Source organism: Selaginella moellendorffii, unplaced genomic scaffold, assembly GCF_000143415.4.
Source record: "Selaginella moellendorffii unplaced genomic scaffold, v1.0 SELMOscaffold_107, whole genome shotgun sequence".
Taxonomy (NCBI): domain Eukaryota; kingdom Viridiplantae; phylum Streptophyta; class Lycopodiopsida; order Selaginellales; family Selaginellaceae; genus Selaginella; species Selaginella moellendorffii.
In genome coordinates this window covers 316,553-339,532 of record NW_003314368.1, presented here as the reverse complement: position 1 = coordinate 339,532, position 22,980 = coordinate 316,553, and the positions used below count along the sequence as shown (strand labels likewise).

Genomic DNA, 22,980 nt, shown 5'->3' with positions numbered 1-22,980 from the left:
TGATCGTCTCCGGATATATGGAATCCATGGGCAGAGGTCGGCTCCATCGTTTCCCTCTCATCGCCGATGGAAATGTTGCGCAACTGCAAAGGTTTGATCCATCGTCTTGCGCTATTTCTCGTGATCGCGGCGCGCATCGCCGCTGCCGATTCTTCTGGCAAGCCTGTCGTCCCTGCGCTGTTCATTCTCGGCGATTCTACTGTGGATTGTGGCAACAATAACTGGCTCTGGACGGTCGCGCAGTCGAAATTTCTTCCCTATGGCAGGGATTTCGACACTCATGAGCCGACTGGAAGATTCACAAATGGACGCTTGAGCATCGACTATCTAGGTACCAAAATCTCCACTCTTCTTTCGTTTCCTTCTTACATCTAGTGTTCTTCCTCTACCAGCCGATTTCTTAAATCTTCCGCTGGTACCGCCATATCTGTCCCGGCCAAGTTATGATCAAGGTGTAAACTTTGCCTCTGCTGGATCCGGGATCCTCAACGCTACTGGCTCGATCTTTGTGAGTTCTTTTCTTAGTTTTTTGTCGAGAATTTTTTTTCTTGGTTCTTTGTTTAGCTCCTACTTTCTAGTTTTTGTTTGCTTAGAACTTAACTTAGACTTTGTTTATCATTTCCAGGGTCAAAGAATTCCAATGCAGACGCAGCTAGCTTATCTCAAAGACGTCAAGAGCGAGCTGTCCGAGAAGTTTGGCCAAGAGCAAACGAACGAAATCTTTTCCAAGTCGATCTTCTACGTTTCGGTTGGAAGCAACGACTTCATCAACAATTACTTGGTTCCGGGATCCAGTTACTTGCGCGACTACAACCGCAAAAGCTTCATCGATCTCCTCATCTCTGGCCTCGACGAGCAGCTCAACGAGCTCTACAGCATTGGAGCCCGACGAATCGTCGTCGCTTCTCTGTCTCCACTCGGCTCTGTACCATCGCAGCTCGCGAAGTTCTCAACGATCAGACTGGATGGTTCCAGTTTCCTCAACGACATGTCTCAGCAGTACAACACCAAGCTCTTCGATCTGCTCGTCCGCCTGAGATCTTCGCTCAGCGAGGCAGATGTCATCTACAACAGCCTCTACAATGTTCTCATGGACATCTCTGGGAAGTACTCGCAATACGGTACGCGAAAAACTACTCCAGCTTTTTTGCTTTTCGATCGCTCACTCTCAACTTTTCAAGGATTTCTCTACAATGACACTGCCTGTTGCGGCCTTGGCAACTTCAACGGCTCCGTCCCTTGCTTGCCAAACGTTCCAGTGTGTGAGGATGCCGCACAGTACGTTTTCTGGGACGAGTATCATCCCACAGGCTCCACTTACAAGCTCATCGCGGACAAGCTATGGTCTGGAAACATCAACGAAAGCTATCCGATCAACGTGAAAACTCTCCTCGGCCTTTGATCGATCATCCGTACTATTTATCAATATACACGGTTTATGTTATTTCGTACAATTTGGTTGTGGCCTTTTCGTTTGGCCTATAAAACCCTTTTAGCATTAACACAAATCAGGGTTTGCGCAAAAGGAAGCGGATGGAGAGGCTCATCATCCGTAACAATCGACTTGTGAGGGACGATGGGAAGAAGAGAGGACGTTACGAGGACGAAGAGGCCAAGGGTGGGAAGGCTATGATCAAGAGGACTAAGATGGACCAGCAGCTCCAAGACAAGGAAACCAAGGGGGAGCAAGAGTACCTTAAGGCTTGCTTTAGGGGTGGTCCGACCCTCGTCAGGCTCAGTTTTCTTAATCCGGCAAAAGTAGAAGCCACTCGCGAGATCAAATTCAATCCAGCATATAGTTTTCTTAATCCGGCAAAAGTAGAAGCCACTCGCGAGATCAAATTCAATCCAGCATATAGTTTTCCTAATCCGGCAAAAGTAGAAGCCACTCGCGAGATCAAATTCAATCCAGCAGATAGTTTTCCTAATCCGGCAAAAGTAGAAGCCACTCGCGAGATCAAATTCAATCCAGCATATAGTTTTCTTAATCCGGCAAAAGTAGAAGCCACTCGCGAGATCAAATTCAATCCAGCAGATAGTTTTCCTAATCCGGCAAAAGTAGAAGCCACTCGCGAGATCAAATTCAACCCAGCAGATAATCCGGCAAAAGTAGAGGCCACTCGCGAGATCAAATTCAATCCAGCAGATAGTTTTCCTAATCCGGCAAAAGTAGAAGCCACTCGCGAGATGCCCATGAGGAGGGAGGTCAAATCCAAGGCGACTAAGCAATTAGAGACAAGTATGACAATGGAGATTGAGTGTGAGCCCGTCGACAAAGTTAAGGGTGGCAACAAGGTGGCAGTGCACGCTTCAGGTCCTGAGCTTCAGTGATGTGCCTAGAACCACTGCCCCAAAGGTCCAGTGGAATCCATTGCGGGGTGTTGCCGCCAATCAACTTGTGTAAGACTTAAACTTAAAGAAAAGGACTTTTCAATTTAAGGAATCTTTCAAGTTGCCAAGCCTCTCCCAATATGCTCCCAGCACGTCAAGACATCCAGATCTCAAACGTTTGGCTCAGTGACATGCTCCAACTTCACAAACGTAAGTTCTTAGATGATTTTTAAAGTTCCTGACGTGGTTTGAGGATCCTGTGAATACACACCACTTTTATTTCTTCTCTCTAACTTGATTGTGTGTATGCAGGCAAATTTTCTGGTTACTTGTGGCAGCTCAATAGCTTCTGGCCATAAAACCTAAAGTTTGAATATCTTACTTCTTGTTGTGAAATTTGTCATCTGGGTTTTAAGTTTGAGTGTTATTTAAATTAAATATATATTTATAGTATCAGAATATTTTAAATATTTTAATTACATTATAAATTAGAAATTTTATAAAAATTTATATTTTAAATGAGATATTTTGTTTTTCTTTTTATTTAGTCTCTATTTGTATCCCAGATAAGAGAGCTGAATGCAAATTCAATAACCTATTAATAATATAAATTCTAAAAATAATTTTTAATATTATATTTTGAAAGAAAATCTAGTTTGTGCTTAAAAATGAAATATATTGATTTAAAAATTAATGTTCCCATTGACATATTAAAGATGAAGGATATGTTTTAGCTTAAATTTTGTGGTTTGTACCTCGATTGTAAAATGACATAAAATTAAAGATGGGATCATTAAAATGATTTATTATTCTATTCACTAAATATTCATAAAAATTCTCAATTCTATTATTTTAAGTAATATTTAATATTATATTATATGAACTATAGTGTTTCACTTCTCTTCATCATGAAGAAATAAGTATTTATATTTTAAATTTTTAATCTCAATACAATAATTTCAAATTGTGAGGGCCAAGTGTACGGCTACGATGCCATATACTAATATTAGTGTAGAGCTATTAAATTAGTTTCAATCCGGATTATCTGCTCTTATATATAAACTAGGGTTTTTGGGCTAATTGATATATATATTTTTTGTATTCCCTTTCCATATTCCAAGCACTTACATTAATGGAGGTGAGTTGCACTTTTGATTATCTCTGAAGAGTGCTTGGATTTGGGATTTTGGTTTAGATCTAACTTTTTGCATTGTCTAGATCAACCATTTTCTTCTACCTTTTTGTCATTTCTCTTCTTTTGCTCTTTCTTTTTTGTTCATCTTCATGGCAAATCAACAATCTCCTCTTTGACTCTGGAGTAGCAGTTGGTACAATTGCTTGATGTTATGTGTTTGCAATTGAACAACCAAACTCAATTAATTGCAGCATTCATGGCACATAGTACAACTCCTCCTGCTTTTGGTGCCAATCCTTGCGTTTGGCCGGAGTTCTTTGGCGGGAATCCTGGGGATGATGTGTACCATTGGTTCGATTACTTCACGGTGATTGCCATATATCATTCTTGGGATGATGCTCGACGTTTGTATGAGTTTCCCATGTGTCTCCAAGGGATGGCGTTGCAGTGGTACAATGGTTTGAGCGCAGCCACTCGTGGGGATTAGAGTGTTCTTCCAGATATCTTCAAATGCACTTTTGGACATGCCGACAACTGTGATAATGCCTTCCAACAATTGCATCATCTTTGCCAAGCGCCATCTGAGTCGGTGATGCAATTTGGTATTCGTTTCCGAAATGTTTTACTTTGTGCAGAGTTAAATATATGGGAGAGGATCAAGCTAGGAATGTTGTGGCCAGCACTTCGTCAAGATTTTATCGGACTTGTGCATGCACTTGCTCCTACCACCCTTGACGATGCCCTTCACTTGACACAATGTTATGAAACGTTGCCTCTTCCACTTCTTGCTGCACATCCTTCAGCTCCACTTCCTATGGGTGATGGTCCTGTTCCAACGGAGGTTGATGTTGCTACTGCTCGAGTCCAAGGACAAGGGCGAGGATGTGGTTGTGGCTGTGATGTTTGCTATTAGGTGTGTGATGAAGTTGGTCATACTTATCAGCGTTGTTAGCATTTTCCAGATTAGTGACCTCCATTTTCTGGGTGGACACTTTGGTGTCAGCAACGTCCCGTTGGTGTTGCTGCAGTGGAAGGTTTGGACATCGAGATGCATCCAGAAAACGAGGAGTCGAGCAAGTAACGGAGGGACCTTGCACGAATAAGTCAGTGACCCCTCTATCTTTCTTTCGAGAGTATCATTAAGGGGTTCACTCAGCACCGGTTCATCCAATGTTTACTTTCCAAGCTCGTTTTTATAATAATAGGTCTCTTATTATTCTCTCCATGTTGGTTGATACAGGTATCTTCTATTGCTTGACTTGTTGCCATACGTTGCCATCTACACTTGCATCATGCGACGCAACCAATTTTCATTCTTTATGGCAACAGCTGTACACATGCATATGCACGGGATGAGGTGGACCTGGTTGTGTGTGTGGGCAATCTTGAGCTTGCGTTATGGTCATTGCGGGTGGTGCCGAGTCAAACTTTTGACTTCATTTTTGGTATGGATTGATTGCAGCGCAATTATGCCAAGTGTGACTTTGAGGCTTCTCCCCCTTGTCTCATACTTCTTTATATTTCATCCATTCCTCTCACTTCCGTACTTCTTCATCCCTTTACTTTTACCTCTACTTCCATTACTTTTGTTCCCCCACTATTTCCTCTTATGTTTCCATATTGTTTTGTTCTTCCCTTTTCCAATCCCTCTGACAATTTTTGTGTTGCAGTGGTTGACTAGCTCATGAAGGAGTATTCTGATCTCTTTGAATTTGACTTATCGTCTGGGGCCAAGATTGCCACATGTCATCCGATTTCAACCGGGGATGCTCGTCCAATCAAGGTTCTTATTCGTCGTCGATCACCCAAGGAGATCAAGATTTTACTTGCAAACGTCAAGGAGATGTTGGAGAAGGGTGTTATTCGGAAATCACAGAGTCTTTGGGCATATGAACTTTATCTTGTGATGAAGCTTGATAGGAGTATTTGTTTCTGTATCGACTATCATCCGTTAAACGAAGCGATGATCCCAGATGTGTACCCTCTTCCTCACACTACTGATCTCTTGGATCGTTTAGGGTGAAGTTGTTGATTTACCAAACTAGATTTTGTTTCTGGGTACTGGCAAATATTGATGGCCGAAGAAGATATTCCTAAGACTGCTTTTCATACACCATTTGGTTTGTATGAGTTTTTGGTGATGCCATTTGGTTTAAACAATGCTCCAGCAACTTTCCAGCGAATGATGGATGAGGTTCTTTGCGATATGCTGGAGGTAACTGCTAACTTCATTGATGATGTCTTAATCCACTCGGAGGGGATATGGGAGGAGCACGTTCGTGATATTTGTAAAGTGTTGGATCGGTTACGCAATGTTGGTTTAAAGCTGAAGCAGTCGAAGTGCATGTGTGGGTCCAAGAACACAACTTATCTTGAGTACTGTATTTCTCGTGAGGGTTTGCAAGTTAATTTTAACAAACTTGTGGCTGTTCTAAAATTCCCTACTCCAAAGTGTGTGAATGATGTGTAGTGCTTCTTGGGCAAGATGCAGTATCTCGATCATTTTGTGGATCATCTTTTTGATCGCACTACACCGTTGTGTGAACGTTGCTAAAGTCATCAACGTCCTCTTTTATTTGTTCTCCGGATTGTGAGCGGGTGTTTATGGATCTCAAAGAGCTATTGACAACTCCTCCGGTTTTGGCATATCCTGACTACACTTGACTTTTTATTTTGTGCGTGGATGCTTCTGACATTGGTTTTGGAGGTGTGTTGATATAAAAGAGCTTGAGTGTGCCTGGTCAGTGCCATCCCATTGTGTATATAAGCTGTACATTACAAGCGGCAGAGATGAACTACTCCACGACAAAGAAGAAGTGTTTAGCAGCAGTTTGGGGTTTCGAGAAACTTCATACATATTTACATGGTTATCGAATATTACTTGAAGGAGATCATGCTGCTGTTACTTCATTATTGAAGCGGAAGATTGTGGATTATGCGGATGGATTTGTGTGTGGATTATGGGACCTTTTTCATAGTCGACTGCTAGTAATGAGTATGTTATTATTGCTTCTAATTATTTGACTTGTTGAGTGGAAGTTAATGCTCTTGTTAGCACCTCTGCAACTACTGTTGGATACTTCCTCCTCAATTGAGTGGTGTTCTAGCATTCTTGTATAAAGCGAATTCTTTCGGATAATGGTCCTACATTTATGGCTGAGGCACTTCATGTTTTGACGTCTCGGTTGGGGATACGCCACACTTTCACGAGTGCTTATCATTCACAATCAAATGGTTTGGTGAAACGACTCGTTCAGACATTCAAAGGGATGATTGTGAAGTATGTAAACTTTCAGCATTCGAATTGGGATGGTTATTTGCCATCTCTTCAATATGCATATGTTATAGGGGTGTAGAGTTCTATTGGTGCTTCACCATATAAACTCACATATGGTTATGATCCAATATTACTAATGGAACTGGATTTACCTTCATGATTGTCACAAGTTGCTAATGCTAGATCGTGGGATTAGTATTTGATGAGCATTCTTTCACTTGTCCAAGCAGAGTTTGCCAAACACTTAGGCCGCGTACAAGTGGGACAACAACGGCATTACAACTCCCATCATCATCCATTTGCGGAGTACAAAGTGGATGATTTGGTATTAGTCCATTTTCCCCATCTTACGGTATGTGCTTTATTTAAAGGGCTCTCTATGCAATGAAAAGGACCATATTGGGTGTTGCGGCAAGTTGGACCACAAGTTTATGAGGTTTGGCATGACATCCAACAAGTTAATCCTCCAGAAATTATGCATGTGCAGCGGTTGAAACACTTTATACAAAGGGATTAGGAGTAGTTAATACCACCTACAGATCTGCCGATACTTCCTCCTAACATTCCTCTAGATCCCGGCCGTCTACAAGAGAACCTTGATGGTCTTCCATTATTCTAAGAGGAGGGGATGATGTGAGGGCCAAGTGTGCAACTACAATGTTGTAATATTAACGTAGTGGGATTTTGGTAGCCGTCAAATTAATTTCAATCTGGACCACTCACTCCTGTATATAAGCTAGGGTTTTTGGGCTAATTGATATACACATTTTCTGTATCCCTTTCCATATTCCAAGCACTCACAAAATGATATAAAAGTATTTATTTTAAATAATATTAAATCTTTAATTTTAAAAAATATTTAAAAATATTAAAAATTTTATAATATTATTTATTTTAATACTAATATTTAACTTCTAAAAGATGAAATTAGGGAAGAATCAGAAGGAAAAATGCCTCTTAACATTTATTTATTTACACCAAAATCTCTAAAAATTGATTACATGTTTTCTAAAGTAAATGGAAAATATAAATGGTCAATATGTTTAAAAGATGTTTTATAGACTTTTATCATTGGGCTAGCTTCCAAAATATATTTTTAACAAAATTATGAGCACTATAAATATTTAAATTATAATTATTTATTGCAAAAGTAATTATTCAAATCTGTGAACTTTTACTTTAGATATATATTTTAAAGATGATAAACATGTTGAAATTTATTAAAGCTAAATAATGAGGTTTTATGGTTATTTATTATAAAAACTTTGACAGAATAAATTCTCTTTTAAAAGCTTTTAAAATATTAAAATGGAATAAATATCCTTTTCTTTGCTTTGTGTAAGACAAAAATATTTAATATTTTTTTTAAAATTTTATATTGAGTTATGGCTAATTAAAATATGACTTAGCATGTACTCAAAATATTAAATCAAATTACTTGGATCATGTGGTTTTAAAATAAAATTATTTTATTTAAATATGATGTATAAAGCAAATAATAATTATTTTTAAATAACATTAAAAACTACTTTAACTTAAACAATTGGAAACCATTAAATAATATAAATCCCCAAAAAAACATATTATTGTAGAACTTGTAGCACTAGATTCTAAAAAGTTGGTGATGTCATTATATTCTCTATTGACCAAATATCTTGTCTTGATGTATTTGAAATGATTTAATTGTTGATGCATTAGACCTTTGAAATGATCTAAGTTATGCAAATAAAACTTGAACAAGGTTGAGGCTAGCAAAAGCAAAGTTTATCATAACTTGTCCCCATAAAACTAAACTTTCTCAATTATAAAATATTAACTATTATCCATCTCGTGTACGGCTGGAGCTATGACTTTGGGTTATTTATATCTTAAGACTCTGCATCTAAGACTCCAGATCTTGTATCCTAGTCCTTCCAAATCTCATAATAGACTCTAGATCCAAGAGGTGGTTTAGAAGGATTTTAATAACTTACATGCTACGATGTGTTCTTCACTCATTCTTTCCTCGATTTGCTTATGCACATAAGAAATGAAAGCAAATCAATTGCAAAGGAATCGAGAAAGGCTGTGAAGATCTGCTCAGACCTTCGAAAGAGTGCCAGGCTACCATCTTCCCAAAATGGATGAATGGACGGCCCTCTCCAAATCTACAAAAACGTAAGATGGATTCAAACATTCAGATGGAAGTTCTGTCAAAAAAATACTGTGAGACAAAGTTGTTTGATTGTGCTCAATACGAAAAGAGAGTTAGAAACTTGATTTGCAAAAGTCTTTGGCTGCGATTACAAAATTGGTTGTTTATTTCCTGTTTGCAGGGGGCTTGAGCTTGTAAATGCGAACAATCCAATTTGACGTTGTAAATGCTTCATCCAGGTACTCCAGCTCGAAATCCTTTTTGCCAATTACAGTTCCCCGAGCACGATCCCACCTATAAATTAAAAAAAAACAACGATGCATCAAAAACTGGAAACCGAGAGGCAGCGATGATATCGTACCCCGGAGGCTTGCCATACTCTGTAGATACTTCCCCAAATCTATAGTAGCATAACTTGTACCTGGGGAAACACAGAAACACGATAGAGATTGGAAAACAATCTTAGAAATTGCTTACATCAAACACTCTAGCATCTTTGGAGCCGCGGCTGCATCGATCCGGTATTCTCCATTGTTGAGATAGTCGGACTCCTTGATGACGGGAAATACGCCACCTCCAATCCGAACCATCCACAAGAATCTGTCCCAGTTTGAGCTCTCGTCAGCAGGAAAAGAAGAAACAAACCGAGAAGATCAACTGCTTACTTGTTTATGTCGTCCGAGGAATAGCCAGTGACACCACCGAATACTACCAGAACGTAATCCACATCCAAGGACCGCATGATCTCGTAAGCTTCATCCTCGTAGGACGACATTGCTCGTCCTACAGTAGCAATGTGTGTGTTGTTCCACGTATTGTTGTCCACTATAACCGTCCTGTTTCCCATCGCGGTGATCTGATACCCATAATCCCACCAAGACATGACCTTCGCGTCTGGAGGAGTGTTGTGCTGAAGCCAGAAGTAAGCCTCACGGAAGTCATCGAAGATAACTCGGTCTCCGTTGCTTTGCCGTGCAGCAAGAACTATGGAGGGTGAAGAATAAGCCTCGGATGTCACCCAAGTACAGTGCAAAGCATAGCTCGTCAGGAGATAAAGAGCTCCGGCGAGGACGACAATGCAGGCTTCCCTTTGGAACGGAATCGACTGGTCCGATCCACCCTGTAGAAACCATACAAGACATTAAACAAAGGCGAGAACAAGTACAAAAGCTACTTACCTTTGATTTGTCTTTGCCTTGTCTTTCAAGAACTTTACCCACAGGTTTCTCACGTAGAAGACCACATACGTTCTTCAAAGTCGAGGACACCGCGATAGCTCCGATGAGGCATACCGCCGGCGTTGCGACGAGGATCAGCCGAACCATAACCCCGGCAAAGTATAAGCTTGTCAGACCATAGATCATGATAAATATGGTGGCATCCGTCGGTCGTCGGAAGCAGAAGAAAAGCCCCGCCGGGAACAAAAAGAGGAGGAGGTGGTAGTCGAACATAAACGATGACCACGCTGTCGGCTGGTGCTCAGAGACCGAGGCGATAATCGGTATGTGATCCTTGGCATAAGTTGGATCCAGCAACGAGTAAAACCTGCCTGTCCACGGAGAAATATAACCCGTTGCCATTCCCACACCCAGTGCCAGTGCGCCGGCACCTCCGGTGACAATCACAGCGATCTTGAGGAACGCTTGGAAGAGCTTGGGCTCGACCATGCTCTTCACCCAGTTCACTAGATAAAACACCTGCAAGCAAGGAAAGCAAAGGTCTTAGCTCGTTTTCCACAGCAAAGAACGATTTGTAGTACCTGCATGAGGAAAAAAACTCCCATTGCGGCCATGTGTTCCCCGGACTGGACATGCTGAAAGCCGACGAAGCGAATTTGCATCGCCAAGAGCATGCCCAGGACGTAGAGCGTGTTGTAAGCGACATAGAGCCGCAGCGAGTACCTCCCAGTGACGAGCAAAACCAGCACGTAGATCGGCAGCAAGTTGATGATAAAGATATATCCTCCCCAGGCCGACACCATGTAGAAGTACGCAAACGCCGAGGCCACGGCCCAAGCCAGCGATCCCGTGTTCACAGCCTTGACGAACAGATAGAACGTAAGCAGCAACGCAAAGATGGCCACCCCCTCGTTGTCGTAAGACCCGGCCACCGATCTCGAGATATATCCCGGACAGATTGCTAGAAACGCTGCCGCCACCAATCCAGTCCCTGGATCCTTGAGCTCTTTCCCAAAGAAGTACCCGACCATGGCTGTGTTTGAGGCGAAGAAAGGCGCGGTGAGCACGCAAACGTCCCGGATATGAACGGCGAAACTTAGAAGCCTCAGCGTCCAGTAGAGTAGCGCGGCAGTGACCATGAGCCCCGGATACAAAGTCCCACCGATGATCCTGCCCAGAGGATACCAGCTCTCATAGTCGAACCAGTTCCAAAACTCGTAGAATCCTTTCTGCGTGAGATAGAGTGTGGTCCTGTAGTTGAAGTATGGATCGAATTCGTGGATCACGCTCTCGTAGCGAAGAACGCTGAAGAGCCGCGTCGCGAATGCCAGGACGTAGATGAGTAGCAACGCGCTGACCCGGATCAGGAGCTCCTGCTGCTTCGTCTTGAGCCGGAATCGACGAGCCTGCGTGATGAGATCATCGATTGAGCGCTTGGCGCGGCGAAATATCCCCTGATCATCGTTCGGCGATGCCGAAATCTTGGATGCCTGGCCATTGCCAACCTTGCTGCTGCTGCGCTCCATCTCCAGAGACAATGCTGTGGATTTTCTGGCGAGACTCTAGAATCCGATACACATCTAGTCGGGGATCTCAAATTCTACCTGCCGGATCGATCTACGCATGCATCGCCACCGCCTCGGATAGATCACAAAACCCCACGCCGCGGAGAAAAACCCTAAGAGGCCGCCATAGCTACCTAGGCCTAGGGTTTGTAAGTCCGCCTAAGCGCGATAAATCGAGTGTACAAAACTAGAGAGATCGCGGGTTCGAGATCTCTCCCCGGGACTCTCAGCTGACAACGTCCAGTAAGTTCCCGGACGAGGCGAGCGGTCTAAAATCGGTGGAGAGATTCGTGTCCGGCAAACGCAATCGAAATGCCATTGTCTCGAGATCAATCTGCTGGAAATTTCTGGCCGAGAGATTCATCCACGAAGATCGAATTGACGAGGACTCGCCAACTTGCCTGGAGGTGATCGCGCCTCGATCGTCGTCGTAGGCGACGAGCAAGAAATCCAAAGCTTCGCATCGACACAACCCCTGGAAGAGGATCGAGAAAACAAAAAACCTTGAGCGATCTAGAGAAAGAAAGAGAGATCTTGATTACCTTCCACAATCCTTGGAATGGCCTCGATTTCGTTGGAGAGGATTCCACCACCTTGACAAAATGCAATTGCTCCAGCCACCATAGCCTTCCTCGGCTCTCGGCTCGCTCCTTGTCTCTCTTCCACTGCTTCCTGGCCGCTCTATCGCTTCCGGGGCTCGTCACTTTGCTCGTGAGGAAGCGATACATCTCGAAAGGAAAGCTCCCGGGAGGACTCTTGCCATAGCTCCTCGTCGTGATCTCCAAGTTCTCGCTGAATCCAAACGAGGCACTCGCCACCGCCTCGGCCAGGGAGATCTTCATCCTCGTTACTTGCCTCTGGCAATTCAGCTCCTCCAAGACGATGTGATTCTTCCCGGCAAAGTGGACGTCGACGAGAACCAGCCCGAGTCGAGATAAATCCTCCACATCCCACTCGGAGTCCATCCCCGCGAAGAGATCGCCAATCCTTTCGCTGCTGGAAGAGCCATGATCATCCCTGGAGCTACCTGGATAATCCTTCGATGCGTGACACCTGCAGCAGCCGTAATCCCGATCCAGCGCTGGATTCATGACGCAAATCTCCTTCCCATTCGCGGCAGCTCCCAGCCACAGAAATGGAATTCTTCGCACTTGATAGCTTCCCCTGCTCGCCGGAACGATCCGAAACCCATGAATCGAGTTCCTGCGCCACTCAAATCCCAGAATCTGCGACCTATTCCCATTGACACCCCGCCAGAAGCCAATCAAGCTCCCCCATTTCGCCAGGAGCTTGTACAAACCTCTGTAGCGCATAAACCCTAGCTCGCCATCGTCGCCCAGCACGCTCCTGCTCCAATCCCTCAAGCTCGTGAATCCGGCCCAGCGCCGGTGGCAGAGCGCGAGCCAGAGATCCGTATCGTCGCGGCAGAGGCGCTGCAATCGCCGGCACACGGCGGCACAGCTCGCAATGTCGCGCGGAGAGAGGAAGGAGAAGATCGCGCACAGGACACCGTCGTCTGCCTGGTCGAGGAATCCCTGCATTGGATCCCGCAAAAATGGACGAACCCTAAAATCCTGGAATTCTCATAGAATATCCTTTCGCCGAATATGCCATTATAAAATATGCGGCAAGAAAAGGTGTGGCTGGATGTTTTTTGACCTAATTTAGCCCTGTAAACCTAAAGCTAAAGAACTGGTTGGCTCATGTGCCATGATTTACCGTGCGAGTAAAAAACTCGATCGTATATGGCTCTTGACAAAAAGCCCTTTGGCCTTACTGGAATGGAATCCAAAGGAGTCCGACTTCTCCATAGTGCTTCAAAGTTGCTTGAGTAGTTGTCACAAACACGGGACTGAGAAAATGCCCCTCCAAAGATTCGCGCGCCGTGAATCGCGCCACACCCGGTTTAAAAACAAATTTCCCCTGGCCACATCGCGGCCGTCCACGTGTATGAGTTCTGAAACTCCCTAAACTTGGGCTTCGCTAGATCTCAGAGGGGAGGGGTCGATGAATCGATCATCCATCGACTATTTAATTCTTTTCACTCCCGCAAAGCTCCTCCCAAGCTCCTCCATAGCATTAGAGCTCTGCGTTTTCCTTCTCTCAAGCGCTCGCTCGCTCTCTCGCTCTCTCTCTCTCCCTCTCTCTCTCTCTCTCTCTCTCTGTGGAGTTCTTGTAAGAATCATGTCTTCTTCAAGCTCTCGTTACAAGTGGCGCGGCAGCACTCGCAAGGTCGTCTCCGCTCCAATCGAGCGCCTGTGGGCCGTCGCTTCCGACTACTGCAATCTCCACCAGTGGATCCCAGCCCTCCATGTCTGCCGCTGGATCGCGGGCGATCACCCCCGCGCGCCCGGCAGCGTCCGCTACGTCGAGGGCTCGTCCACCGGATGCGACGGTCGCAAATCGTGGGCCAAGGAGAAGCTCCTGACCATGGACGAATCCAGCCACACCATCTCCTATGCGCTGATAGAGTCCAACTTGGGAATGGAGGACTACGTCGCCACCATGAGAGTTTTGGGAGGGCCGGACGGGCATAACACCGTGGAGTGGTCGTTTGAGCTGAGCCCCATGGAGGGAGCGTCCCAGGAAAAGGTTATCGGCCGCCTCACGAGTGTTCTATTCACCTACATTGGCTATCTCGAGGCTGCCGCGCGATCTTACTAATCAACGTGAGCTCCCAAAATGTTACAAAGATAATATCATGCTGGATATTGATCGATCGATATCCTTGCTACTATAGTATAGAAGGAGCTGGAGTCAATAATTGTCGGGTGGATTTTCCCCTGGATGACCTTTCAAAGTGAGAATTGGAATTTTTGAGAGGGCAATCCAACATACGATAGTGTAACCACGAGTTTCATGCTTCATCACTATGTGTTGTGGGTGCGAACAACACTAACAACATACTGATGTAGTGGACATTCCAGCAGATGTCACCAACATTAATGGGTAATAGAAATAAAGATACACAGCCATATAAAATTCCAAAGTTGCTAAACTAAAATTATATGCACATTAGCTGAGCATGATAACCTATTATATGAGAGCCCGTGCAAACAATAACAAGATCAATGAAAGGGACCATATAGGAGTGTGAGGTAAAATAGTGCCCTGCTCAAGCACACATCACTTTGTATTATAAATTCAACCACAACCATTACTTTTGACCGCCGATGACTGCCATGGGGCGATTGGTCAACGGAGGTCAGCGCACAAGACACAAGCACTGCCGCACGAATCTTCTAGGATCTCTGTTATGAGCTGGGAGGCGCAGCCAATCACGCAGCTCAGCAGCCCGCCAAGTAGCTTCTTGAGCGATCTGACCAATCCACATCCTTTCTTCCACCTCTTTTCCTCCAATAAAGCGTAGCTCCATTCCATGGCCCTAGGAAAGATTTAAAAATGGCTGACATAAAACAGATTTAAAAGAGAATATTCTCCAGTTTTAAATATGCCGCTTAAATTTTGATAAAACGTCACTCTGTTTTTAGGGCTCCTTGGCTGTTCTAGGGTTTATCATGGCGGAGAAGAGAGCCGCGGCGTCCTTGGATGAGCTGCGCGCTGCCGTGGAGCGTGATTTCTCGAAGAATGTGGTCGTTTCTCATGGCCTCTTTCGATCGCCGTATCCGTTTGGGGCGCATTTGTTCTGCGAGGTAATTAACTAGAGCTTTGATTGATCGATCGATTGATAGAGCTCGTTTGGTGGTGGAAATCTCAGGTGGATACAGCGACTTTGGATCGGAAAAAATGGTATGCTGTAGAGATTTCGTGACTTTTGTTGCTGAAACCTCTTCGATTTCTGCCAGGGGAGATTCAAAAATGGAACTTGTTTTGCGTGTTATTGCTCTTCCTCCCGGGTAACAGAAGCTATACTTTATAAGCCATGACTAATTTTTTTTCTCTTTTTCGCTCTCAGGGATTCAGCTCCTCTAGCAGCATTCTCCAAATTCCTGAAAGTTCTACACAGAGATGCAACTCTGGAAGACGCGTCCTTCGAAGCTCTCGTATTGGCACTCGAAAAAACCAGGTTTTTCTCAAGTGGTTTGAAGGATCTTAGTAGGAGCAATAGTGCTGTAGAGGAAAGGGAAGGGGATGGAGATTATCAACAGCGATTACTCCAGCTTTGTCTTGGCAGTAGTCATCCGTGCATAGCGCCGCTCACAGGTGCGTTCCTGGGGAACGAGACATTATATCTAGTTTTTCCGCCAGCCCCATATACGCTGCGTTCGCTCTTACATTTTAGCCCGGGTGCCTTGGGAGATGACTGGCAGCTGCGGTTCTTTCTATATCAGATCATCGCCGGTTTGGCTCATTGCCACAAGCTGGAAGTTTTTCACGGAAACATAACTCCATCCAGCGTGCTCATCACGAGCAGTATGTGGTGTTGGCTTACAGGATTCGCTACGACCTCTATACGTCGTGAAGTATTTAATCCAACAACGGAGACTTCTCTAGTTGAAGACGAGCTCGAGTGGAGAAGCCAGTTTAAGAAGTGGTTCCGGGGAGAGCTTAGCAACTTCGACTATCTTCTACTTCTCAACAGGCTGGCCGGAAGAAGATGGGGGGACAGGTGCTTTCATACGGTCATGCCGTGGGTGATAGACTTCACAGCAAAACCCGACCAAGAGAATGACACTGGCTGGCGTGACTTGACGAAGAGCAAATGGCGCTTAGCCAAAGGGGACGAGCAGCTCGACTTTACGTACGCCACCGCCGAGATTCCACACCACGTCTCGGACGAGTGCCTTTCGGAGCTCGCGGTCTGCATCTACAAAGCTAGAAGGCTTCCGCTGCTGGTACTTCGTCGAGTTGTGCGCTCAGTGTACGAGCCGAACGAGTACCCAGTGAACATGCAAAGGCTGTACCACTGGACGCCGGACGAGTGCATTCCAGAATTTTACAGTGATCCAGAAGTTTTCCGGTCGATACACCATGGTATGGGTGATCTTGCTGTTCCAAGCTGGGCTGAAGATCCCGAGGACTTTATCCGTTTACACCGTTCTGCTTTAGAGAGTGACCGTGTTTCGAGGCAGCTCCACGAGTGGATTGATCTCACTTTTGGTTATAAGTTGTCGGGTGAAGCTGCTGTTCTGGCGAAGAATGTTACGCTTTCAACTACAGCACCGAGCATGCCGAGATCATCAGGACGACGGCAGCTGTTTTCGAAGCCGCATCCTATGCGAATGACTTCCAGCTCCAAGAAAAACCTCTTGGAACAGCTCGAGGAGTCAGCGTCCTTTTGCAGTTCTGGAAGGAGTTTGTCTCCATGGTATGGTGTACCAGTGCCCGATCCGGATGGACACAATTCTACAAACTCGGATCATCCTCCAGTTGCATCAAACGCCTGCGAGGCGATATTGCGAAACGTCGCAGAGTCCGACGAGAAACTCTGGGGTGAGCTTTTCCAGAAGCTCCATTTCGAGCAGGACGATGACGTCGACGACGAGAACGTATCTTATCAGAGACTAGTTGCATGGCAACGTGAAGTTTCGGTGTTAAGGCCGATCCGGGAGAGCGAGGCTGCTGACATATTCGGCATCGGATGCTTGGTTGCAGAGATTTTTCTTCAAAAGCCGCTCTTTGATTCAACCAGTGCTGCAGTTTGGCTGGAAAGGAAATCACTTCCAGGAACTCTAAATCAGCTTCCACCTCACGTTCGTATTGTCGTGGAAACAACTCTCGCCGCGGACATCAAGAGGTAGATTTCCTTTTTGATTTTTTTGTCAGCTCATCTAACGGGCATTTGTTTCTTTTCTAGACGGCCAAGCGCTGAGAAGTTGCTAGAGTCACCGTTTTTCCCTCCGGTAGTTCGGTCAGCTTACACATTCCTTTCTTCGTTTCATTTTCTAGCCAGCAACCACGACCGCCTGTTCTATGCAGCGAAAATGGCTCAACAGTCTGCGTTTGCTCTCATGGGACCAGTTGCTTCCGAGCTTTGTGCACCGGCTTGTTTGTCTGTCATCGCCCATCCTTACAATGATCTCGATCCTATGGCAGTAATTATCCTGCTGAAATCTTTGCTTCAAGTTCTCAAGCAACAGGCTTCAAGGCGTCTACTTTTGCCAGTCGTGCAAAGCATTTTGCAAGTAAGTCTGAACTGATGGCATAAATCTATGGCATCAGATTATTTATTTCTTGTATTGTTTTTTGCAGGAAAACGATGCTGATGCTCAGTTGAAAGCTGGATTACTTGGATCTTCATTCATCAGAAACTTGAGACGACTCCTTGGTACACACGTGTATTTGCAGCACTTCCACTCGCTTATAGTGCTCAGTGTTCTACGTTCGCCCGAAAGCCAGCAAGCGAGTGCAGCATCACTTGTTTTGGTGGAAACTTGCCAAGAGTTGGGATTGCCAGTCACACTGAACCAGGTAAAAGGATTAACTGTTGAATTGGTCAGAAACTCATTAACGTAGTTCTTTTGTTTCCTAGACAATTCGGCCACTCTTGCAGTCATTGGGACGTGACATCACTGTGCATGGAGTTGATTCTCTTGTAGAAATCGGTCAGTCAGGCACTTTCTTTTGTTTTACATTCTTCTTCGTTTTGAATTATGCTGTTTCAGGCGAGAAATTTGGACCAGAGGCAATTATCAAGCATTGGCTTCCACCTTTGAAGTACGTTCTCATGCTCAGTATTGAGCCATTAACACATAAGACTGCACCAACACAAAGCTGGCGTTTATTGGCAGCGGCTGATGCCTTGACCGTGTTAAGTCGTCTCGTATTGCTATTGAATCCAGTTTCCGTATCGAGAGAGTTATTGCAGGTACCTAAGATTTACTCCAAGCTTGCGTTTATCGATTTCTTGTGCAGGAACCTAACAATTTCCTCTACAAAATTTTCCAGCAAAAGAATTTGCCACATCGCTTTCGTCAGGTTGTTCAAACCTTTTGTTTTGTTGGTGTCACTTTTTTTTTTTTTTTCCTTTTTGCAGTCCGCAGCAAAAAGTATTTTAGCCGCTTGTAGACGAAGTGGACCAGAGCTTACTTTTCTACACGTCATGCCGCAATTCAAAGAGTTCTTTCATGCCCTTGCGTACAGCAACATTTCCGAGGAACTGGACCTTGCGTATGTTTTTTTCTCTTTTGGTTCTTCCTTACTGACATAACTGATGTCGTTCAGATATTTGTTGTATTCTGAATTGGCATCACTCTTGGGAATTGAGAGAGTTCGTCAGTCTTTCCCGACATGGCTTGTTCTGGAACAAAGCCTTGCAAAGAAATATGATTGGAAGGTATGCAGTTTGAGTTGGCTCCGTCGTAAGTTTATTGTGGGAGTTTTGTTGCAGTGGACAGACACTAGCAGACAGTTCACTCATTCTACAGAAGCTTTGCCCGTAGAAGAGTCTTCAAACACTGGAAGCTTTAGTCCTGCCAACCTCCTACTCAATGGTGTAGGATGGTCTATTCCGCAATCCCAGGCTGCAAAGTGGACGGGCTCTTTTACTTCTCGCAACCACGATCAAGAATTAGTCGTGAAACCAAACGAGGAGCCATGGTTCTGGGTGCCGACTCATGACGAAACTCGTGGTGGTGCCGAGTCAAACAACAAGAGTAGAATTGGAGTGGCGCACGCCGGTACGAAAGACGAGCAGTCATGGAAGCTAAATGGGATCGTCGCACATTCCTGGCGTGCTCATAGTGGCACTGTAAAAGTCTCACGACTTGGAGGCGACGAGACTGTGATTTTTTCGGCTGGTGGTTTACGTGGAAGATCTGTCGCTCGAAAGTGGGACCTCTCATCTGTAGAATGTATCACGGAGTATTCTGGTCACGAAGAGGTAAATAGCAGCTGAAAACTTAGCGATGCTGACTTCTTTGTTTCCAGGCCGTGAACGATATATGTGTCTTTCAAGGATTCGAAAGAGTTGGCTCGTGTGATGGTATGCTTCACATCTGGAATTCCGAAACAGGAAAACGTTTGGCCCTGCTGGATGAAACTTCAATCTCCGGTTCTTTGAGACAGAGTGAAGTTGCTGATATGAGCTTGACGAATGGGACACTATCGGCTGGAAATGCTTACACCTTCATGCATTTCATGGAGGCAGAGACGAAGCTTGCGATTGGAACGACTAATGGCCATCTCAGGTGAGCTTGAAAATTTTGACGAGCTTCGGACATCGTTTCTTGTTTTCCCGATTTGCAGGTTTGTAGATCCTGTTACAAGTCGCCAGCTGTTTTCCTGGCGCTGTGAAACTTCATCAGAAACCTCAGTTTCTTCGTTCGTCTCGTCGGTGACATCTTCGTCTCGAGAAGCCCCTGAAGAGAAATCGAAGTGTTTCTCTTCTTGGATAGGCGTCGGTTTCAATTCTGGACATTGCAGTATTCTTGATGCCAGAAGTGGAAGTGTGATTGGAAGCTGGCGAGCTCATGGAGCTGAAATCACAAACGTAAGTAACGTACTTTCTTCTTTCGTATCTTTCTCATGGAGTTTCATTCTAGCTTGCGCCCCTGGAGGAGTATTATCTCGTTTCTAGCTCCTTGGATAAAACACTATCAGTATGGGATCTCCGGAAGTGAGTTCTTTGTGCTTTCTTTTATTGCTGTGAGTTACTCGAGTTTCCGTGCTTCGTGTTTCCAGAAGCTGGCCCCTTCAGCTACAGACGTTTCAAGGCCACAGAGACGCAGTGGCGAGCTTCGCTTTGTGGGGAGGCAACATACTCTCAGCTGCTGGAAACAAGATTGGAGTTTCCTCGTTCTCGAAACTGGTAAAGGTTTTTGTATTCGAATGGTTTTTTTTTTAAGCTATGTTCTCTTTCAGGGTCATTCCAGTCAAAAAATAACGCCTAGAAAAGTCTATCTTCCGGATCGCAGTGGCAGAAATCTGTCAACGATTCACACCATCAGCGTGCTGCCATTTTCACGCCAATTTGTCATCGGCACCGAGGACGGTCACTTGAAGATCTGTGTTTAGAGAGAACGCTATCTTCGACTTTGGTGTCCATTCTGTAAGTTGGAAGCTCTCATCTTCTTTGTAAGTTTTGGAAACAATCCTTTCTAGGAAGGAGAAAGAGGTATGTTTGCTTTGTAGTAAAGAATTCCAATCGAAAGAGCTAACAAACATATTCTTTGTTCTTGACCAGAGTAGCGAAATGGCGGCTCAAAGTCCGTCCTCTTAGGGTTTATGGATTATCTGTCTGGAGGAGGATTGGCGACGACGAGGATCTCTGATCTAGCGATGTCGCCTCCACAAAATGGGACGATGCTCTGCGCGCCGCTCGTCGCCGAGTCCGTGGAAGAAATGCTGCATCAGATCAAGGCTGCGAAGGCATCCGGGGCCGATGTGGTGGAATTGCGAGTGGATTACATCAACAGCTTCCAGCCGAGGGTGGATTTGCCGCGATTGATCGAGGGCAGGGTCTTGCCGGTGATTATCACCTATAGGTGAGAGAATTTATATTTTCCTGTGGAAATCACGAATGCTCTCAGATCTACAGGCCGAATTGGGAAGGAGGTTTGTACGAAGGCGATGAGGCTGCGCGAGTGGCTGCATTGAGCCTGGCAATCGAGCTACAAGCCGATTTCATCGACGTCGAGCTCCAGGTGATTTTAAGCTTCTAACGTAGAAGATAGTTGTTTTGTCCTTCTCTTTTGTAACAACGTAGAATGTTTCTAAGATAGTTTTTTGTTCTTCCAGGTGGCCGAGGATTTCATAGCCAGCCAAAGTTCCAAGCGGAGCTCGTCCAGCACCAGAATTATAGTCTCCAACCACAACTATCACACCACTCCTTCCTCCGAGGAGATTGGACGTCTTGTCGCAAGGATGCAAGCCACTGGTGCCGATATAATCAAGTTTGTCACTACTGCAAACAACGTGGTGGATTCCGCGAATGTGTTTCGGGTGCTGGCTCATACGCAGGTAAGTCTTCAAAGTTCCAGCGAAAGAAATCCTGCTTGTTAAGCTAGCTTTCTTTGAAGGTCCCAACGATTGCGCTCGTTATGGGACAGAAGGGTCTCATAAGCAGGTTGCTGTCACCAAAGTTTGGAGGCTTTTTGACATTCGGTACGCTTTCTTCTGGCAAAGAATCGGCTCCTGGCCAGCCAACGCTGACTGATCTCGTTCGAACCTATCGGCTGCGTGAGATGGACTGTGATACTCGTGTCTATGGAATCATAGGCAACCCCGTTGGTCACAGCAAAGGTCCATATCTTCACAATCCAGCTTTTGAAGCGATCGGATACAATGCTGTTTATCTTCCATTTTTGGTGGACAACCTTGCTGAATTTCTGTCGGTGTACTCCGCGCCAGATTTCGGTGGCTTCAGGTACTTGACATTCCCGGACCATCTTTTTTTCTTCTCATCTTTTTGTTTCTAGTGTTACGATCCCATTCAAGGAAGATGCTTTGAAATGCTGTGATGAGGTTGAATCTTCCGCAAAGGTTTTGAAACTCAGTCTTCGTGTTTTTTTATATTGATTTGAAAGCATGCAGGCCATTGGAGCAGTCAACACAATCATTAGAAGGGCAGATGGCAAATTTGTTGGCTACAACACAGACTGTGAAGCTGCCATTTCTGCTATAGAAGACGGTGTTCGAGGTATTGTTGAATTTTGAGTTTGATGGCGCGGTTCTGATTGTCTTGTCCTGCCTTGTTGATTGGAAAGGGAAGAAAGTGGATACCACGGTAGCCAGCCGCTTTCTGGCAAGCTTTGCGTAGTTATCGGAGCCGGGGGTGCTGGGAAGGCTCTTGCTTTTGGAGCGAAGCACAGAGGGGCCAGAGTTGTGATTGCGAATCGGAATTTTGGTACTTTAATGATTCCGTCGTGGAACTCCTGCTTGCTGACTTCGTTTTGGTCTGTGATAAGAGAGGGCAAAGGTGCTTGCTGAATCAGTTGGAGCAGAAGCCATTTCATTGGAAACGTTGAGCAGTTTTCAGCCGGAAAATGGCATGATACTAGCGAATTCGACCTCGGTTGGTATGCAGCCAAACGTTCAAGACACTCCGATACCAAAGGCATGGCCAGACTAGATTCTTACATCGCGTGCTTACCTCTCTTCTCCTGATCAGGCCGCTCTCAAAGGATATAGTGTGGTTTTTGATGCGGTTTACACGCCTCTTGAGACCAGGCTGCTGCGAGAAGCTAAAGAATCCGGTGCAGTCGTCGTAAGCGGCTTGGAAATGTTTATACGACAAGCAATTGGGCAGTTTGAACTTTTTACCGGCCAGCCAGGTAGTTTTCTTCTTTCCAGTTTGTTTCGTACTTGAGTTGATCCACTGAATCATGTTGTGCAGCTCCAAAGTCAGTGATGAGAGAGATTGTCGCCAAGATGGCACCTTAAATCGAGAAAGGTTTTTTGGTATAATTTGATGAGAGATTGCTCGTCCGCCAGGTACCTGAACGTCTTGAAAATCGAAA

General features: G+C 45.0%; 6 protein-coding genes across 7 annotated transcripts; 4 read left to right on the top strand and 2 right to left on the bottom strand.

The window, feature by feature from the left end:
- Positions 1-66: 66 nt before the first annotated feature.
- On the top strand, positions 67-1,402 carry LOC9631022 (GDSL esterase/lipase At4g16230). The gene is made up of 3 exons (XM_024664135.1): positions 67-331; positions 453-508; positions 626-1,402. The coding sequence occupies exons 1-3, from the start codon at positions 67-69 to the stop codon at positions 1,400-1,402; spliced, it is 1,098 nt and encodes a 365-aa protein (XP_024519903.1).
- A 7,575-nt stretch (positions 1,403-8,977) lies between these two features.
- Positions 8,978-11,769, bottom strand: LOC112342402 (dolichyl-diphosphooligosaccharide--protein glycosyltransferase subunit STT3B-like). The gene is made up of 6 exons (XM_024664150.1): positions 10,637-11,769; positions 10,056-10,574; positions 9,543-9,997; positions 9,355-9,477; positions 9,239-9,298; positions 8,978-9,171 (listed from the first exon to the last, which is right to left on the bottom strand). The coding sequence occupies exons 1-6, from the start codon at positions 11,579-11,581 to the stop codon at positions 9,042-9,044; spliced, it is 2,232 nt and encodes a 743-aa protein (XP_024519918.1). The 5' UTR covers positions 11,582-11,769; the 3' UTR covers positions 8,978-9,041.
- A 55-nt stretch (positions 11,770-11,824) lies between these two features.
- On the bottom strand, positions 11,825-13,171 carry LOC112342403 (F-box protein At3g12350-like). Its single transcript, XM_024664152.1, has 2 exons — positions 12,163-13,171; positions 11,825-12,095 (listed from the first exon to the last, which is right to left on the bottom strand). Exons 1-2 carry the CDS (start codon positions 13,159-13,161, stop codon positions 11,847-11,849), a joined length of 1,248 nt encoding a protein of 415 aa, XP_024519920.1. The 5' UTR covers positions 13,162-13,171; the 3' UTR covers positions 11,825-11,846.
- Positions 13,172-13,804: 633 nt separating this feature from the next.
- LOC9631020 (lachrymatory-factor synthase) lies at positions 13,805-14,284 on the top strand. The gene has a single exon (XM_002990305.2). It carries the CDS (start codon positions 13,805-13,807, stop codon positions 14,282-14,284), a length of 480 nt encoding a protein of 159 aa, XP_002990351.2.
- A 509-nt stretch (positions 14,285-14,793) lies between these two features.
- Positions 14,794-18,383, top strand: LOC9631019 (protein GFS12). Its single transcript, XM_002990304.2, has 10 exons — positions 14,794-14,824; positions 15,131-15,273; positions 15,339-15,370; positions 15,427-15,477; positions 15,537-17,318; positions 17,379-17,706; positions 17,774-17,992; positions 18,054-18,126; positions 18,187-18,238; positions 18,313-18,383. Exons 1-10 carry the CDS (start codon positions 14,794-14,796, stop codon positions 18,317-18,319), a joined length of 2,718 nt encoding a protein of 905 aa, XP_002990350.2. The 3' UTR covers positions 18,320-18,383.
- Positions 18,384-20,535: 2,152 nt separating this feature from the next.
- LOC9631017 (bifunctional 3-dehydroquinate dehydratase/shikimate dehydrogenase, chloroplastic) lies at positions 20,536-22,937 on the top strand. Of its 2 annotated transcripts, none has more exons than XM_024664076.1 (11): positions 20,536-20,636; positions 20,706-21,006; positions 21,060-21,165; positions 21,260-21,481; positions 21,541-21,887; positions 21,940-22,003; positions 22,055-22,160; positions 22,233-22,367; positions 22,429-22,577; positions 22,632-22,794; positions 22,857-22,937. In XM_024664076.1, exons 2-11 carry the CDS (start codon positions 20,747-20,749, stop codon positions 22,901-22,903), a joined length of 1,599 nt encoding a protein of 532 aa, XP_024519844.1. In that variant the 5' UTR covers positions 20,536-20,636; positions 20,706-20,746; the 3' UTR covers positions 22,904-22,937. The 2 variants fall into 2 exon arrangements, with proteins under 2 accessions (XP_024519844.1, XP_002990348.1); XM_002990302.2 differs by having other exon boundaries at positions 21,529-21,887.
- Positions 22,938-22,980: the final 43 nt, after the last annotated feature.